The 19,471-nt window shown below is 39.0% G+C and overlaps 1 protein-coding gene across 1 annotated transcript in view; it reads left to right on the top strand.

Annotated features, from left to right (window-relative positions):
• Nucleotides 1-1,456: 1,456 nt before the first annotated feature.
• The window catches only part of LOC148848438 (regulator of nonsense transcripts 1 homolog), a 57,695-nt gene continuing 39,680 nt past the window's right edge, over nucleotides 1,457-19,471 (top strand). The window contains exons 1-11 of the mRNA XM_088949441.1: nucleotides 1,457-2,268; nucleotides 6,132-6,383; nucleotides 6,478-6,648; nucleotides 6,794-6,844; nucleotides 7,119-7,211; nucleotides 7,370-7,465; nucleotides 7,625-7,675; nucleotides 8,334-8,452; nucleotides 9,777-9,885; nucleotides 12,946-13,068; nucleotides 13,156-13,227. Of these exons, the coding sequence (XP_088805567.1) occupies nucleotides 1,750-2,268; nucleotides 6,132-6,383; nucleotides 6,478-6,648; nucleotides 6,794-6,844; nucleotides 7,119-7,211; nucleotides 7,370-7,465; nucleotides 7,625-7,675; nucleotides 8,334-8,452; nucleotides 9,777-9,885; nucleotides 12,946-13,068; nucleotides 13,156-13,227 (1,656 nt within the window). The 5' untranslated portion in view covers nucleotides 1,457-1,749. The remainder of the gene's footprint in view (nucleotides 2,269-6,131; nucleotides 6,384-6,477; nucleotides 6,649-6,793; nucleotides 6,845-7,118; nucleotides 7,212-7,369; nucleotides 7,466-7,624; nucleotides 7,676-8,333; nucleotides 8,453-9,776; nucleotides 9,886-12,945; nucleotides 13,069-13,155; nucleotides 13,228-19,471) is intronic.

The raw sequence follows: 19,471 nt of genomic DNA, 5'->3' as shown, positions 1-19,471 counted from the left end.
ACACATCTCAGACATGCATCGGGAATTTCTTCCATTGAGAAGTATGGGAGATGTTCTTAATGCACGCTGAGATGTGAATGTGGGGCGTGCTCTCTTAGGTGCCAACCTAAGCTCTTGTCTTTGGCAATTTGCATGGGCACCCCCTTGCATGTCCCACACATGCCCTACAACACATTTCAATTGTGTATTTGAAGCATCTCCCATTGGCAAGTATGGGAGATGTCCCAAAATCCATGCAAGTTGAGATCTTCTCCAACAAAACATGCTCCAACCTTCTATCAATTTGATCTAACACCACACATCTTACCATGAGACCAAGATCCACCATTAGAAGTGGCAATGGGGCAGGACAGGTTTTGCTTACCCCATCCCTGACCCCAAACTCAAATGCCCCCTGAACCTTGATGGGGCTAGAAATCCTAACCCCATCCCCATCTCTGTAGGGAACAGTGCTCCTTGAATTTGCCTTGCCCTGCCCCATCCCATTGGGGTGGACAAATACCATCCATGATCCCCAAAGTTTCGTGTTTTCCCTGAATTTGCCCAAGCCCCAATTAGTGGTTAAAAAACCAACCCTGATTGGGGCAAGGTGAGATAGGGCCCCAAGGGATGAGTCAAATTACCATCTATACCCACCATAAAAGTGGAACTTGCTATGTCATGTGAGATTATGTTGGTAGGTTGCTGGAATGTATGTTGTTGGTAGGTGATCCAAACTCTGCTCAAATGTGCATGTAAAATCATTTAATGGGGCAATAAAATGAATTGGGATTTACTCTTCACAGAACATGCCTCACACGACCATACGGCCATGCCTCATACTGACTATACAGCTGGGACATGCTATGAGAGATGTTCCCAGTGTGCAACAGGACATGCTATGAGGTCAATGTGAGGCGCTTTGTGAGTGACAAATCCAGAGTCCGAGTAAAATAGAGTTTGTGAATTATGACTAGAAGGTCCTACTTATCCACCATAAAAGTGAGACTCGCCTTATGTGTGAGATCACATTGATAGGTTGTTGGAATGTATATTGTTAGTAGGTGATCATGTGCATGTGGGGTCATTTAACGGGACAATAAAATTAATTGGGATCATGCTTCACATCGACCTTACGATAACATTCCACCCTGTATTAGTAACACCTTCAATAATACATACAAGTACAATAGATGTTCTGAATGTGCGGCTACGACATTTTCTGAGGTGCGCTTTGTGAGAGAGCAGATTCAGACTCCAGTAGAAGTAAAGTAAATAGGCGTTTGTGACTAGAGGGTCAACTAAAAGTACTAAGTGAACATACTGTTGAGATTTATTGGAAAATGTTGGAGGGTCAAGATTGATTACGCTATACGACTATAATAGTGCGCACAACACACTTACCCTCGAAGGAGAAAAGAGAGACGGTTACGACGGAACCGCGAATTTAACTGCGGTTAACCTTGATACCATCATTGTCCTCTTCCTTTTCCTGCCTTCGCCCACTCTTCTCTTCTCTGGGATGTCAAACCCTCCTAGAATATAAAGCAAAACACACGCGTCTTCGGAACTCTCTTCGTCGCTCTCCCTTTTCAGGCATCTCGCGCTTTTTTCCTCTCGCCAAACCCTAACCCTAACCAGTCTCACCGTCCATCTCCATTGGCGAAGAGGAAAAATACCCTAATTATAACTCTTTCATCGCCCTAACCCTAATTCAATTACACACAGAGATTAGAGAACGAGGGAGAGCTAGGGTTTTCATCGGAATTCATGGCTGCTCAGACGGTTACAAACAATCTATACGAGGCGGCATCACAGCCTGATACTGGAGGCGACGCCTATACCTTCCTTGAATTCAATACGCAGGGTGACGACTATGATTACCCGGAATTCCGAGAACTATCGCAGCCGATCAGGTCTTCCGTGTGGCCTACACCCTCAGATTCCGTGTCAGACCCTTCAGAGCGTGGGGCTGATCTCCAGGTCGATGGTAGCGCTGTTTCTTCCGCTCCAGGAAGTGCGTCGAAAGGTAGGGGTGGTAGCAGCAGTGGCAGCAGCAACCAGGCTACGGTGGATGCCATAGCGGCGGGAATGAACGGCCTGAGCTTTGAGGAGACCGGAGAGGATGATAATTACGAGTATGGAAAGGGTGATTTCACGGAACATGCTTGTCGGTACTGTGGGGTCCAGAATCCGGCATGTGTTGTTAGGTGTAACGTGCCTTCATGCCGGAAGTGGTTCTGTAATTCACGTGGGAATACTTCGGGTTCGCATATCGTCAATCACCTGGTACGTGGAATTTCTATATCTAATTCCGCAAATTTTGACGAGATTTTACACTTTAATTTGGTGCTCTTTCTGATTCTCGTTTTCTCTGATCAGTAACTCAAGAATTTTTTGTTAAGATTAACGAACAACAGGATTTTCGTTTTATAATTAACGTTATGGAATTAAATGGAGAACCGTACGCATGTGGCTAATTCATTTCATATGGTTAAGTTATTGATATTCTGTATAAGCACAAGATGTTGGAATGAACTAAAAACTTGATATTTAGTTCGTTTATTTTGAAAAATCAATGTCATGTCCATGTACCCTGCGATTTTCTAGTCAGACATGCCAACATACGACGGCACCCAGATCCATACCCAATATTTGTCCTGACAACTATTAAAAAATAAACAGAAAAGGGAAAATAAAGAACAATATTTCGTAGTTGAGAAAAGGGAATGAAGGGAACGTTGATCAATCTGGCAGCACTCAGCACTACTTCCCTTGAATTTCCCTTTCTGATCATGTAAAATTTTAAATACTGTCCACCATTTCTACAGCAAAATCTCAAGTGGCCTGTAATTCATCCTTAGAAACTTCTCTATGACATTGAAGGGCTAGATTTTGAGGCTGTCCAAGTTGAAAAGAGAACTTGAACGTGTGGTGAACCAAAGTTTGATTCTCCCTTGACACTCACCTTAAAAATATGCTGAAAACTATTTTTTTCGGTTCCTACTTTTATATGCATGGCTTAATATGATGTCTTTGATTGCATCTCGCTTTTTTGTTTTTATTGTTATATTTTAGCCTATTTGCAAGAACATGTTTCTAATTCTTTTAGAAGAAAACAAGTCAATATTGTCTATTTTAGCTTCCAAAAGAGATAGGAGATATGCAGCAAGAGTCTACTTAGCAACCAATATATGACTAAAAAAAGGAGGAAAAAAACTATGTGCTGAGGCTATAGCCAAGCACAGGTGAATGTAAAACAACTATTAGCTGCTGTACAAGGGGTGCAATTTGCAATCCAGCTGGGGGTACAACACCTAATAATCGAAGGGGATTCCAAAGTGGTGGTGGGTTAGTTGAAAAATCCTGAAGAGGCTATGTGGCGCTACAAGAATGAAATGAAGAAATTCAGTTGGTTGACAAGGAATATGTTGGTCACTGTACCGTGGGTGGGGAGATCAGCAAATACTTTGTCAGATGTGTTAGCCAAGCATGGGGTAAATAGGGAAGAATTGTTTTGGGCTCAGCTGTGATTCCTGTTTTCTTTCCTAGTTTACTTGTAAGATTCAAGGAGGGGCTGCAGCTCGCGCCTCTCCCTGGGATGTTGTATGAATTCACTCTAAATCAGCTTCTGAATTAATAAGTCTATTATCATTCATCATAAAAAATGTAAAACAACTTAAATTTGTTGAGGAGTCTACCAAGTTAAATATAATTCACAATGTTGAATTAATATAAATTACAATGTGAGATCTATCTAATTTAGAATGAATATAACCTCAGGAAACCACATAGAGAATTTTGTTAATTAATTATGATAGAAGATGATAACAACATTTTTCTTATTATGTTTCACATACTTAGGGGCCGTTTGATAATGACTGAAATGACAGAACTGAATGACTTATGTTTCATGATCTCCTTAATAACTTATTCAGTAAAAGATAAAGCAATAAACCCTTTAGTTCAGTTACTTCATCCATTATCAAACAGTTTCTTAATGTATAACAATATGCAAATCTGAACTCTGAAAGAAAAAAAATATTTGAAAAAGTTTACTAGCTCAGTTGGTTGGAGCCTTATGTTATTAAGACTGTAGTAGGCCTGTACTTTCCTGTCGTGGACTCTAAACATTGTAGCACAACCTACAATATGGTAAATTATCTAGTTGAGGTGCACCTGGCCTCAGGTGAGGTATACCCCATAAAATGAGCTTTGGTTGTGAGGCACACCTTTTAAATACTGATAGAGGGTACTGAAGAGCAAATCTGCACTATTAAGAGGGAAGCCTTGGAACATTTTTTTTAATTAGTTCTTATACTTTGGGAATTCTTCAATTTTAGAACAGCTGTTACTGATGTGCCTTGCAAGTTTGGATTCTCTCTCTCTTTCTCTCTCTTTGTCTCTCCCCTTGATTCGTATATATGTTTAGGGATTAAAATATTGATACGACATACACGGGTGTATTGTATCGATATCGGTAAGATTGGATACGGGATACGCTATGACTGGTACGATACACATCCAGTCGTGCGTATCGACAAGATACAAATCAGTATTGGTGTGTATCGCACTGTATCGACCGACACAGACCGATATGTTTCGACTTTCGATACACTGATATGCGCACATCTCTTGTCTTGTTTATAAAATGCTCACATGAAGATTCAAACTCAAGTCTTGGCACCCATGCCACTTCGCGCTACCATTCTATGCCACTATGCCATCATTCAACTTGTGATGTTAAGTGAAATAAAATACACTTTATTAACTTTACCATTAACATGAACCTAGACAAATACATATATGTTTATGTTCAATAATTTTAACTTAAAATAAAAAATAATATTAAAAATTATTATTTTATAAACATTAATGAAGTAAACAGTCTATCAAATTTACATTTATATCAAAAATTATTTTTTACTCAATAAATTTATACAAATAAAAATATTAATAATAGATAATTATTTTAGTTCTTAAAAATTTCATAAATTTGTACATTTTATGTATCTTCACATTTTAATATTTGTTTGTAAATTATTCATTGATGTTTTAATTTAGATTAAAATATAACATATTTATTATTTACAAAAATAAAAAAATTGTTTACAAAATATTCAAGAATATAATATTAAATTGAATTTATCAAATCCACTAAATTAAATTTATATAAAAAAAGATTTGTTATTTCAGAAAAAAAACTAAAAAAAATAAAAGTGTTAACAATGGACTCACTACTTTATTAATTAAAAATTATGAATTTCATATGATATGTATCTTAGAAATTTTAATAATTTTGATATACTTTTAGTTAAGATTAAAAGTAAAAATATGATAATAATATATCTAAGAAAAATTATAAATTTCATATGATAGTAATTTTGATATTATCAAATATTTCAAAATTTAATATTTAATTGGCTCTTTTGTTAATGTTGAAAAGTAAAAAATAGAAAATAATTGCTATAGTAATTAAAATATAATAATTGCATTTGTTTTGTGTCGACTTATAGAACTTAACATAATAATGGTTTTGTGCACGTTTTACTTTGTAAAAACTATATAATATAAGTCTTGGACTCTTGATTGTTGGATTATCATCAAAATTGTATGACATTTATGTATCTTGTTATATTAGTAATATATTTCTTTATGTATTTATGCTTTATTTGTGGCTATTTTGATTTTTAAAATTAGTGTAATTGATGTATTTACAAAATTTGTATCATTTTCCTAGCGTATCCATGTGTTTTCATATCTTTCGTCCGTATCCATGCGTTTCCAAAGCGTATCCGTATCCAAACAGTACGATACGATACCTGATACTGATACTGATACTTTGATCCTTGTATACGTTTCAAGGGCTTTTTTACTGATTTATTTAGTTTGTTTAAGATTGTTGATATTGGATATTTTATCTCTTGAATGTTTCTTCTATATATACAGTAACCAGCCTTATTTGGGGAACTTTAAATTGGAACAATACCAAGCATTTTCTTATTTTTATGCTATTTGTTGCCCACTCATTTTAAAATTCTATTTTTATTCTTTTTGAGCAATAAATTAGAACTTGAATGATTTTGGATTGGGTAAGAATTGTCCTTAATACCTGTCTTTAACTCCAAATCTCTGTTCATGACATTTTGTAGGTTCGAGCAAAACACAAAGAAGTCTGTCTTCATAAAGACAGTCCTCTGGGAGAAACAATTCTTGAATGTTACAACTGTGGTTGCCGAAATGTGTTCCTTCTTGGATTTATTTCTGCGAAGACCGAGAGTGTTGTTGTTCTTCTTTGTAGAGAACCTTGTTTGAGTGTTAATGCATTGAAGGACATGAACTGGGATTTGAGCCAGTGGTGTCCACTTATTGATGATAGGTGTTTCTTGCAGTGGCTTGTTAAGGTTTTTTTTTTGTTGGATTTTTCCCATCCTTTTTTGCGAGCAAGGTTACTTGTGCAAGTTTTTCCTGCTTTGGCTTATTAGATGCATTTTACAGGTCCCATCTGAACAGGAACAGTTAAGAGCACGCCAAATTAGTGCTCAACAGATAAATAAGGTGGAGGAGCTTTGGAAAACTAATCCTGATGCCACCTTAGAAGATCTTGAGAAGCCTGGAGTGGATGATGAACCTCAATCCGTGGCCTTGAAGTATGAGGATGCATATCAGGTGCCTGAGTTTACATTAGGAAGTTGTGGTGTTCGATTAAAACTAAGAGTTTTTCTGTAATTTATTCTCAATTTGCTAAGCTGCTAAGGCAGGGATGACCTTTCTTCCTCTCAGGTTATGTCTAATGATGAATTTTCCTTTGCAGTATCAAAATGTATTTGCACCACTTGTGAAGCTTGAAGCTGATTATGATAAAGTATGTATAGCCCCATTTTTGTTGTAGTCAAGCATTTTTTTAACTTCAAGATTTGGATGTTGATGCATCTTATTTGGAGTTCTATCCTGTCTTCCTCTTTGACTCTGTTAAAGTTTATCTTTTTTTTTCCCGCTTTTTATTTAAATAAAACCAAATGCTGACTATGACTGGAGTTTTGCTTTTTAGACATTTTGCTTCCATCAACAACTGTATATGAGACTCCAATCATTAGATTAGGTTGAAGTTTTTTCTCATTACTGCAGTTTTGCTACAGATGATGAAAGAATCACAGAGTAAAGACAATGTCACAATACGTTGGGATATTGGTCTTAACAAGAAACGCATTGCATACTTTGTTTTTCCAAAGGTAGTCAAATGCCCATCTTATGGCTATTTGTCAGTTGCAACTTCTATTGTGCTACATTTTTTACATTCTCTATTATATTTTCTTATCAGATTTATCTTTCACTTGTTTAATTTTCCTTTCTTTTCGCTGGAGCTCAAGTAAGTTTTATGATGTTATAGGAAGATAATGAGCTGCGGCTTGTACCTGGTGATGAGTTGCGGCTTCGTTATTCAGGTGATGCAGCTCATCCAGCATGGCAGTCGGTGGGGCATGTGGTATGCTATTAATCTTTCCCCACCCTCTTATAAGTTTTATATTTCATGATATCGGATTTATAAATGATCGTAACATTTTAATTATCTCTTTATTTTCTTAGAAGTTATAGTGCACTCTCCTGTAGGTGCTCATTGTATAATATTTTGGTTCTGTTTCAGATCAAGCTGACTGCACAAGAAGAGGTTGCTCTTGAGCTCCGTGCCAGCCAGGTATGATCAATTTTTATACCTTATATTGGTCAATAGAAATTTGTTGAAGAGGCAAAAAATGCTAAAAACTGTTTGCAAAAGAAGCAACTACATTTTCTTGGGAACCCTTTTATAGCATCTGGACAACCACTGAAACAAGTTATTCATAATCTGAGCCACATTCATTCTTACATTTATATTGTATCTATTGGTAAAGTTGATTTTAATGTTGCGTTTTAGTTTTTTACTAAATTTTCATGGGTTCAAGTTTCATACAAGTTATTTTCAATTTTGTTCATAACATATAATATCAAAGTTAATTTTATTTTATTATATTAATATATAATTTTTTGATATTTTTTTAGTTTAATTTATTGAAACCATTCAATATCTTATTGCAATCCAAATCTGTCATAACTCTAATGGATAAGATCCTAAATCCTATTTGAATTTGAATATAAATGAATCATGTTTGGATCTGCCTACATATCCCTTCTGATCCATTTATAGCTCTACCAAAACTGTCCATCATGGTGTCTGCTTTGTTAGGACTCTTCAAAAGGTTCCTAGGCCTACGAATTTGATCCAAATAGCCACTAGGGTTAGAACTTTTTTTTTTCTGATTTCTTTCTTGACTGCTTCATAGATACCAAGTAATCATCGTTAATGTTGTGTGAAGGGCGTTCCTGTTGATGTGAACCATGGTTTCAGTGTTGATTTTGTTTGGAAGAGTACCAGCTTTGATCGGATGCAGGGTGCCATGAAAACTTTTGCAGTGGATGAAACAAGTGTCAGTGGGTATGTACTTACTACTTAGTCATCTAATTCCATTTAATTGCTGGGGAGTGCTGTGCCCCCTTGAATTCTTTGTTAAGTGTTTGTTTTTACTCACTGTGCTTCTCTCAAGTTAAGCCATGTTCTTGTAAGCTAGTTCTCTGCTTTTTTTTTGAACTTCTGACTGAAACCCAGCATAAGGGTAGCATTTTTATTCATTTTGGGAAAAAAATTATTGACTTGAAAGATGTTATTTTTTTGACAAGTTATGGTCAAACAGAACTTTTATTAATAATAGAAGAATGCATGCTTAGCTGCAGTTAGCTAGCAAGTCCCAAAGCACAGCCATGGAAACTGAAGTTGATAGCTCTATATTACTATTGTCTGCCTGTTAGACCAGTCCCCTGTACAGTCCAGTCCTATCTGTCCCTTCTTGCGCAAGAGAGTCATCATGGAGTTTGCACTCCTAGGCGTCAAATCCCCTTCCACTTTAAGTTCCATATATCCCAATGATGCCAGCCAATTTAAGCTCTTCTGTGACAAGCATTTAAAACATAGCTACCTGGTACAGAAAAACCTAATAAATTCCTTCCAACTCCCATAGCCTGAGTATACAATGTGAGTTGATTGAACTAGGTCCCTGCTTGATTGAGATCATTCTGAATGTTAAGTCTCTTGCTCCTGATATTGTGCCTCAGACTCCTTGGCCTCAGACTCCTGATATTGTCCCTAATTACTTGAGAGTCTCTACTAGGGCTGGATGAAACTCTAATAGCACCTAAATACTAAAAAGGGCCAATTTACAATAGAGTAAATTTTATAATTAGATAGATCGCAAGGTGTTTTGTTTTTTTTTTTTTGTTTTTTTGTTTTTTTTTTGTGTGTGTGTGTGTGAGCAACTGCTCTCTCCATGTATGTGTGCCTTTCTCTCAAATTCCTTTCTCCTTACATCAGTTTGTTATTATCAATACTGATCTTGATTACAAGATTGGAAGGAAGTCAAACAAATTTCTGGATTCTGTATATTTATTGTGGCTACAAGCAATGGCATTACTGATTTTTGAATTTTGATGGGGCTTGCTATTTGCTGCCTAGAATGTTGGGACATTTATTTTGATCTGATGTAGAAGTGTAGAACCTGATCACAAAATGATAAAAGATATTGTATTCATCCTCTTTTTGAATACTGCTCTTTTTATTTTTGTGATCAGGCTTAGATCCAATGTGAACTTTGTTTTTTGAACTTGTATTTCATTCAAGCTTCCCAGCGATTGGTTTTTAGAGTTCAGATGTGCTTGGAAACTGAACGTATTTCTCTAGAAACGTACTAATTTAAGCCTTTACACAGATACATATACCATCACTTGCTAGGACATGAAGTTGAGGCTCAGGTGGTTCGTAATACACTACCTCGTCGTTTTGGTGCACCAGGCCTTCCAGAACTTAATGCATCACAGGTATGTCTGCTTGGCTATATGGCCAGATCTTTTATTTGTTATAAGTTTTGCATTTAGTCAGATATGTTCTTTGTTTAGGTGATGTAGGGTTTGTAGGATGAAATGTGGTAACTATACCTATGCCAATTGATTTAATAAGGTTTAAGAATTACTGATAAAAAGGTAATTTGGGTGATTAATGATGACAAGTATAGGTGGAGATTTCTGTCTACCAAAGAATGAGCAAGAGATTTAATAAAGAGAGCTTGCTATTAAAGTAAACAGCAAAGAGCAAAGGATGGGTCACTTAGAAGAAGAAATAAGAGTGAAAGAGGAATAAAAAGGAGAATAACTAACAACAACCAGAATTCCTTAAACCAAACTTTTATTCAATCAAATAAATTTTTCTAAATTGCAATTACAGTCGCTCTAGTTCTATATTTAACATAAGACATTGGATCTCCATTTATAGAATCCAATTTGGACTAAGACTTGCAACAAGAGTTTCTTGATATTAATAGAGAAGGTGGTAGGAAAGCATAGTGAAGGGAGAGGACCAAAAGAGAAAACATGCAAATGTGAAAGAGATTGAGAAACTTGTAGTTTTACCAAGACACATTGAGAAACTCTTTGGAACCTTTGTACTTTCAGTTTTTGGGTAAAATAATTTGGGAATGCTTCTTACATACAACTATTGGGGGATTTGAGAAGAAGGAAATACCAAATTCAGAAACTGAGCATGTTACAGTAACCTTTTGATCAATACCTGCAGCACCAGTTGTTGCAGAAAAGATCTTAAATAGCCAAATTTCCACTAAATTATTACTCATAAAAAAGATCTATTAAAGTACCAACAACAATACAACGGGGGTCAAATGTTTTCGGAGTCCACCAATAGGGACCAGCAGAACTTTGTATCCATCAACAAAATAGAGGGGTAATATGTGGCAGGGAGTTTAACTCCCTCATGTAACTTTGATGTGCTTGGCACAGTTTATCTTGTAAATGTCTACTATTCTTTTTCAACAAATTGATACATATATTTTTTCCAGTTATCCATCAAAAAAAGGAAAAACAAACAACTGATCATTTGTTCCCTGCCACTAGAATAGAACGAATTTGCAGTCAAATCATAAAACCAATATACAGACCAAAAGATGTTACACTATAAGGGCCCCCAACTCCTATGACTAAGAATGCAAGATGTTACAGTAGTTACTTGAGGTAATTCAACTTGGAGATGGATACACATGTTAAGATTTCCACATGCTTGAATTGTTGAGTGCTTGAAGCACTTTGGTAAAATCTACATTTGTTTCCTTCTACTTTCACATCGAATTTATTTTTAAGTCCATGAATGTAAATGTGGTCTGGATTCCTAGGGAGCAAAACACTGTTGCAGACAGCCTTGCAAAATCAGGGGTTTTTAGGGAAAGCTTGTATAGTGACTTCTGCTTACCTCTATACTTCTGCCTCATCTGCTTTAGCTTTCAGTACATTCACTCATGTACTTCTTCCTGTTTTAATTCAATAAAAGCTACCTTTGCTAAAAAAAATTGTATGTTATGCTTCTCTATTTTCATTTGGAATCATCATATCATCATCTCTATCTAAGCCTTGCCATTCTGTTCTCTTCAATGCCATATGCTTCATTAAATTATGGGAAGTCATTTCTTATAATTTCTAATCAAGTCCTTTTCGGTTTGCCTCTGGCTTTTCTAGCCCCTTCAACCTGTAGCAGATCACTTTTCCTAACAAGTGCTGTAGATGGTCTTCGTATGCACGTTACCAAACCATTTGAGTCTATTCTCTCTTTTTATCACGTATTGATGTATAATGTATTATGATTTGAGCTAATGAGCTTTTTAAAGCTTGGCTTGCTATGTTTATGTAGAAATGCATTAATGTTTATTTAGTTGTTGATTCTTTTTTTTAAAGAATCTGTGCGTTGCTTCATCCTAGCTTGCCCTTGCACCATGCCTGTAGGGAGTTTGTAGGCCCTTGTGCTTTTGTTATGCCTCTTAGTCTTTTCTGATTTCTTTTTCCTTTCTAGATATTAGTACAACTTTTATAGTTAATATTCTAAAAGAAGTCATTAACACTCGATTCTATACCACATAAATCCTTAATATGATATTATCACAATCCAAGGTCCATTTCATTATTGAAGGAGCCTAAGTCATTATTTTTAATGTCAACATTAAATAGTTTTCATATCATGTTTCTTACATTCCAACTTTAAGCATCTTCCACATTGTATGCTTGATATGTTACTATTTGTCCATGTATAATTTCATATATATTTATGGTAGCACTGCCTTCATTTTGCATCTTCTGTCATGTGTGCTCTGCCCTGCATGGACACGCATTTATTACCTTTCATGGGCAAATGTTTTATTTTTTCTTCCCTCCTGTACAAATGTTTTTGGTTCTCTTTTACTGTCTTTCTATATTTAATCCAGATGTCCTATTTTTGGATTGGCAAGGAACATTTTATTAAATGATGAAATTAAAATATAATACAACCATGTTGGAGTATCCAACAGCCCAAGCTTACAATAAGAATCACACTTTAGTCCAGAACAAGTTTTGTCTACTAACCCTTGTTTTGCTAGTGAATCTGCTATCCCATTTGTAGTTCTTCTAACCTAGTTAAAATTTAAATTGATAATCAGCTCCTTTGTTAAGGATTTTACCTCCTTAAAGACATGCCTATAGACCCTAGGAGCTGGGTTGCTACACCTTGTCCAAGAAATAACCAGTTTTGAATCTCCTACTTTCAACTGTTGGAAGCCAAATTGCTTTGCTAATCTCAGTTCTTGCGACAATGCCAAAGTTTCAGTTCTTAGTGAGTCTCCAACTCCAATCGGTCCTGAGTACATTGCCTCCACTTTACCTGAAGAATCTCTGAACACCCCTATTCCCGCCAATCTTTGATTGCCTAAGGAACTTCCATCAAAATTCAGTTTTATTTTGTTATATAGTGGAGGTTTCGGTTCCATGATCACCCTGTCCTTTATTCTTATGTCCTGTTTTAAAATGTTGTTTTGAAAGGTACTTATGTTCTTCATGTATGTGCAGGTTTTTGCTGTAAAGAGTGTATTGCAGAAACCGATTAGTTTAATACAAGGGCCTCCTGGCACAGGAAAAACTGTAACCTCTGCAGCCATTGTGTATCACATGGCCAAACAAGGCCAAGGGCAGGTAACTAAGCTCAACTTGCATATCTTCTGTATTTGTTGAATTTAATATTCTAATTGATGATTTAATTATTTATTTATTCTCATCCAGGTTTTGGTTTGTGCTCCAAGTAATGTTGCTGTAGACCAACTTGCTGAAAAGATCAGTGCAACTGGTTTAAAGGTAAAAGTAATCATATGGTCATCTTTGAAAATTTTGGTTGAAACAGTGATATGGATTGTTACGACAAACTTGCTTATTGAACTGGATTGGATTGATGACATGAGCTTTTGCTATAAACATGTTACTACAAGTAGTATATAGCTAAGGAAGCATTATCTTGGCAACTTCACCCCCTTCATTTGGATCAAATCCATGAGGTTGATTTCTCCTTTTCTTTATTTGACCTCTCATATGCTTACAATTCTTGTGACCTTAAAAAGAAGAGCTCTGGTGGATTATATATTTCCCATCATGCTTACAACTTGTGCTCTTGTGAGGGAGAATCGGCCGATCATTTACTCCTCCACTACCAGGAGATGAAGATATTTGGCATCACTTTCTCAAGCTAAGTGGTTACAGTTGGATTGCTTCAGAACATATTATGGACTTTCTACAACAGTGGCAAGGCAGAGGCCTCAGTAGACGAGATGAGGTTTACTGGAAAACTGATGAGTTACCGCTCACCTCGGAAGCCCCTTCGAGGGTGGCTTAACCTCCTGAAACAGAAGATGGGGGAAGAGAGGGGAAAGGTAGGAAGAAAATGACTCAGAGAGAGATGAAAGGGATATTCATTCACGCCACTTATTACATGATCATGGCCTTATATAGCTGGCCTACATGTATGCAATCATGGAGAGAATATCTTCTGGTGGCAGTGTAACTAACTCTGGAAGGCTCTGTCACGTGTCACGCTAGCCTCTCTGTCTTATAGTGAAATGCTGTTCGGTGGTGGCCTGTTCCACTCCTATAGTTGGGTTCAGAGGGAGTGTTTGGGTCCCAACATCAATCTGCGGGTGATAACACGTGGAGGGGTGCAGTTGGGTTCCTTGCAATCGAAAATATTCCTTTCAGAATGAACTCAGGAAAGCAGGGTCTTGGTCTGAGACAATGGATCTTGGGGTTCCATGCAACTTGGCAATGTCCCAGATGAAGATGTTAGCCACCATTGCTGCGGTGTAAAGGTGAGGTAATGCAGAGAAATGGCTGTACTTGGTGAGACGCTCAACCACTACCATGATAACCTCATTTCCTGCAGAACGAGGAAGACCCATGATGAAATCCATGGAAAGGTCTTCCGACACTTGATCTGGAATCTTGAGGGGTTGTAGAAGGCTAGCGAGAGACTATGACGAGTATTTCTGCTGTTGGAAGGTTTGGCATTCGGATACATAGTGCAATACATCCTTATGCATTCCTACGCAATGATAGTGGTTGCTGAGCCTCTTTAGGGTACGTAGCACCCCTGAGTGCCCTCTCAAGGCGGAGTCATGAAACAACCTTAGCGGTTCAGCTTTGTGGGCCGAATTCTGGGCAACAACAAACCGACCCCTAAAGAAAAGATTAGGCCCCACAACTTGGTAACCTTGTGAAGGGTCTCGCCCCACTTATCTCTAATGACTTGCAACTGCGGATCAGATCTGACTTCTTGCCGTATAGCTTCAAACAAAGGGAAGATGGGCTGAGAGCAGGTCAGATGGGCTAACTCTTCTACTGGTGACAAGGCATCAATTACTCTGTTTGCGGGCCCCGGCTTATATTCTATGAGGTAGTCAAAGCCCATCAGTTTACTAAGCCATTTTTGTTGCTTCGGGGTGTGCACCCTTTGCTTTGCTATGTACTTCAAACTTCGTTGGTCTGTCCTAATAACAAATTGGCGTCCCAATAGGTATGCACACCACTTTTGCACTGCCATTACCACAACCATCATTTCTTTGACATAAATGGACTTACTTTGGTGAGCTGCTGAGAGAGCCTTGCTGAAATAAGCAATGGGCTGCCCCTTCTGCATCTAGACGACCCCTACTCCTACACCCGACGCATCACATTCTATTTCAAAGGGCTAAGAGAAGTCTGGAAGAGTGAGGACTGGAGGGCTAGAAGTTGCTGTCTTCAAGTCTTCAAAAGCCCAACGGGCTTTATCAGTCCAATTGAAGGAATCCTCATTTAATAGACGCGTTAGAGGGGCGGCCATAAGCCCATACCCCTTAATGAAGCGCCTATAATACCCGGTAAGCCCAAGAAAGCCTCGTAGAGCCTGTACAGTAGTGGGCTTTGGCCACTTCTGGATGGCGTTTACCTTTTCTAGGTCTGCCATGACCCGACCTACTACAACCAGATGGCCTAAGTATTGAATTTGTCCATGTCCAAAGGAACACTTTGTCATTTTGACATGTAACTGGTGCCCCCTTAGAGTTGTGAGGAGTTTCAGATGTTCCATATGTGTGTCCCAATCCCTGCTATACACTAGAATATCATCAAAAAGTACCAGAATATCATCGAAAAACACCAGAATTAATCGCCTTAGGAATGGCTTGAAGATGTCATTCATGAGGGCCTGAAAGGTGGAGGGAGTGTTGGTGAGTAGGCATAACCAAAAACTCATAATGGCCATCGTGGTTCCTAAAGGCCGTCTTGTGGATGTCAGCTTGGTGGACCCGAATCTGATGATACCCGGACCACAAGCCATCCTAACTCATCTAGTAGTTCATCAATGAGGGGTATAGGAAACTTGTCCTTCACTGTAATATTGATTCAAGGCCCAGTAATCTATGCAAAAGCGCCAACTACCATCCTTCTTCTTCACTTAGAGTACAGGAGATGAAAAAGGGCTGGTGCTGGTCTGTATATGCCATTTTTCCAATAGTTCTCTCACTGCCTTGTCAATTTCCAGCTTCTGAAAGTAAGGGCATCTATATGGCCTCACATTGGCCGGTTTAGAACCAGGTAATAGAGGTATCTGATGATCATGAGCCCAAGGTGGAGGTCATTGGTTCGGCTCCTTGAATACATCGCCAAACTGATCGAATATTGATTTTAAGGCCTCATGTTGGGCTTCTGTGGGATGAACACAGCCTTGGTTGTTTAGAATTGGGACTGTGGACTGAATGCCTAAGTGCATAAATATGGGTTGGCCAACATTCTTGGAGGCCCGTATCATGGAGGCTGAAGTGTCACCTTGTGGACTAGGGGGCCGCACCCCTTGTAAACGACAAGTCTGGCCATCTTGGTGAAAATCCATTGTCATTTTGGCCCAATCACATAGAGCAGGTTTCAAGCCTTGCAACCAATGAATCCCCAAAATAATATCAGCCCTCGAGAAATCCAATGGGTGGATATCCACCACAAAATTATGGCCATGTATGAGGAATTTTTCCTTCTTACATACACCATTAAACGACATCTAACTCCCATTAGCCACATGGATTGAAAAGAGAGGAGTGGGTTGTATGGTCATACCTAGCTGTTTAGCCAAACAACAAGTGATGAAATTCAGGGTAGAGCCATTGTCAATCAAAATCATCACGGTCTGGCCCACCAATCTTCCTTCTACGCACATGGACTGAAGAGAGTTGAGGCCCATGAGGGCGTGTAAGGAGATCTCGGCCCCGTTAGGTTCTGGTCCATCTGTAATCAGTTCACAGTCATTTAAGTGCTCTGGGTCTGTCTCTTCCGGCTCCTCTTTTGTCTGTAGGAGAAACACCCACTGGACCCGGCATTTATGGCCCGGTCCAAACTTATCATCACAGTTATAACAAAGGCCTTTCTCGCGTCGGGCTTGCATCTCAGCCCATGAGAGACGTTTGAAGGGCATAGTGGGCCGGGGCAATATGGGCTTCTGATGATCCCCAACTGGTTTCATGGGCTGCTGATCGACCCGTGGAGGAGTCCTCAAATTCGGGTAGACCGGTTTGCTAGCTCTACGAAGGTTGTCGATTCTTTCTTCTTGCAGGCGAGCCAATCCCATCGCAACCATGACAGTTGCCGGACAGAGAGTCCTCACCTCCAGATGGTTATCCTCTCTGAGACCTCCCACAAAACATCCTACTAAGGCTTTCTCCGTTCAGCCGTGTACCCTGGTTGCCATCCGCTCAAACTCGAGCTGGTACTCTGCTACCGTTCCAGTCTACTTCAACCGAGTGATAAGCTCTCCACGAATGTCGTCGGTCCAAAGCGGATGCACAAAGCTTCGATGAACTCCGCCCAAGTTACTTGGGGATGATTCTGGCGATACCACTGGAGCCATAGAATCACGTCTCCTAGATGAATGGAGGCGATGGAGACACACTGGTGTGCGGGAGTTTCGTGGTATTCGAAATATCTTTCTGCTCGGAAGATCCAAGGATTGGGATCTCCATTGGAATAGTTGGGAAAGTTGATCTTAGTGACTTTTCCGCTCCTGTTGGGTGACTGGTCTCTCCGGAGGCGAAGCTGGAAATGACCACTTTGAGTTCCTTGAGTTCGTTCAACACCTGGTGGAATCCAACCTCAAGCTGGTCGGCCCTATCATCCACGGTAGTGGAACGTGTCTGTGGCATCGTGAAGTTTGGGATGTGAATAGCCTAGCTCTGATACCAATCTGATGAGTTACCGCACACCTCGGAAGCCCCTTCGAGGGTGGCTTAACCTCCTGAAACAGAAGATGGGGGAAGAGAGGGGATAGGTAGGAAGAAAATGACACAAAGAGAGATGAAAGGGATATTCATTCACGCCACTTGTTACATGATCAGGGCCTTATATAGCTGGCCTACATGTATGCAATCATGGAGAGAATATCTTTTGGTGGTAGTGTAACCAACTTTGGGAGGCTCTGAGTGTAACTAACTCTGGAGAGAATATCTTCTGCTACCTGTGCAATGTCTTCGGTTTCCCCTAGTCTTTTTGTATATCTTCTTGTGTGCCTCTGTTTTTTTTTTGATGAATGAATAAGTAGTTTTATTAAAGAGAACAAAAAAGAGTACAATCAGCCTTGGAGGAGGCACAAGATGCTACCTCCCCTTTAGGGTGAGTACAGACCTGAATCCTAAGAAAAACAGAACAGAACTATAGATTAGCCCAATACAAAGAAGCCTGAGAAACCCCTTGTTTAGCCAGAGTCTACCAAAGCATTTACTGATCTGCTAATCCACTGGAAGTTGATTGATACATCCCTTGTGATCCATTTTACTTTTTTCAGGAGACCTTTGTAGCCCGAAACAACACTGTTTGGATTCAGCACCCAACCCACTACCACCTTGGAGTCTCCTTCTACTAGTAGGTTCTGCACCCCAAGTTGGTTAGCAAGTTGTAGGCCTTGTACAACTGCTAGCATTTCAGCCCTTGGTGAATCTCCAACTCCAACTGGACCTGAGAATAAAGAGAAAATGTTGCTGTCCTTGTCCCTCAAAACCCCTCCAATGCCTGAGGGCTTTGGGTTTCCTTGGTTGCTACCATCAAAGTTCAACTTCATGACCCCTTCTGGAGGAGGTGCCCACCTTACTTGTGTCCTATTCTTTTTAGAGACTACAGGTGGCTAGCTTAGCTAACACATCTGACAAAGTATTCTTCCTATTTTTGTAGGCCAATAAAAGGTAGAATGGTTGAAGAGCATGTGAACTTTTGCTGGTAGACTCCAACTACTTCCAAACAACGAAAGTAGCCAAGCCCAAAGGTTTGCAGAAAAGGGACAAGATATTAATAGGTGGTAACAATCCTCACCGTGAGCTCTACAGAGGATACACCAATTAGGAGAAATACAGAGGAGAGGTCTTCTCTTTTGTAGGTTATCTAGTGTTTACTATCCCATGGAATACTTCCCAACAAAACGCCATAATTTTTTGGGGAACTGGCCTGCACCAAATTTCTTTTGACGGAAAGGGTTGGTGAGTAGAAAGTTGAGAGATGGACTTGAAGAAAGAAGCACAAGTGAAGGTTCCATTGGATCTAGGAGTTCATACCCTCTTATCTGGCTTGGAGGGATCCAAACAAACCTGATTAAGACAACCAAGCAAAACAGAAAGAGATTCAATTTCATCATCCCTAAGTCCTCTACGAAACCCAAAATCCCAAGTAGGATCTAAGTGTGCCCCCAAAGGTGAGACAAATTTTGAGACCACCTCTTTTTTGTACAAAGAAACAGAAAATAGTGAAGGGTACAAATCCTTTAAAGGCGTGTCTCCTACCCAAATATCCTCCCAAAAATGAACAGTGTTGCCATTACAAACTTCATACCTGATAAAATTGAGGAATTGAGGAAGGGTGTCGTGAATGGCCTTCTAAGGTGCTGCTAGGTTGGCTTGCCTTGATACACCAGCATCCCATCCATTCTCTGACCTCCCATGAATGCTTCCCACCACCTCATGCCACAATCTCTCTCTTTCCAATGGCCATTGCTACAACCATTTCCCTAACAGAGCTTGATTTTTTCTAGTTACCCTCCCAAGTCCCA

This window comes from Nelumbo lutea, chromosome 6, assembly GCF_056320005.1.
Source record: "Nelumbo lutea isolate HS-2025 chromosome 6, American lotus-T2T, whole genome shotgun sequence".
Classification (NCBI taxonomy): Eukaryota; Viridiplantae; Streptophyta; class Magnoliopsida; order Proteales; family Nelumbonaceae; genus Nelumbo; species Nelumbo lutea.
This window is presented reverse-complemented; position numbering and strand designations above follow the sequence as displayed.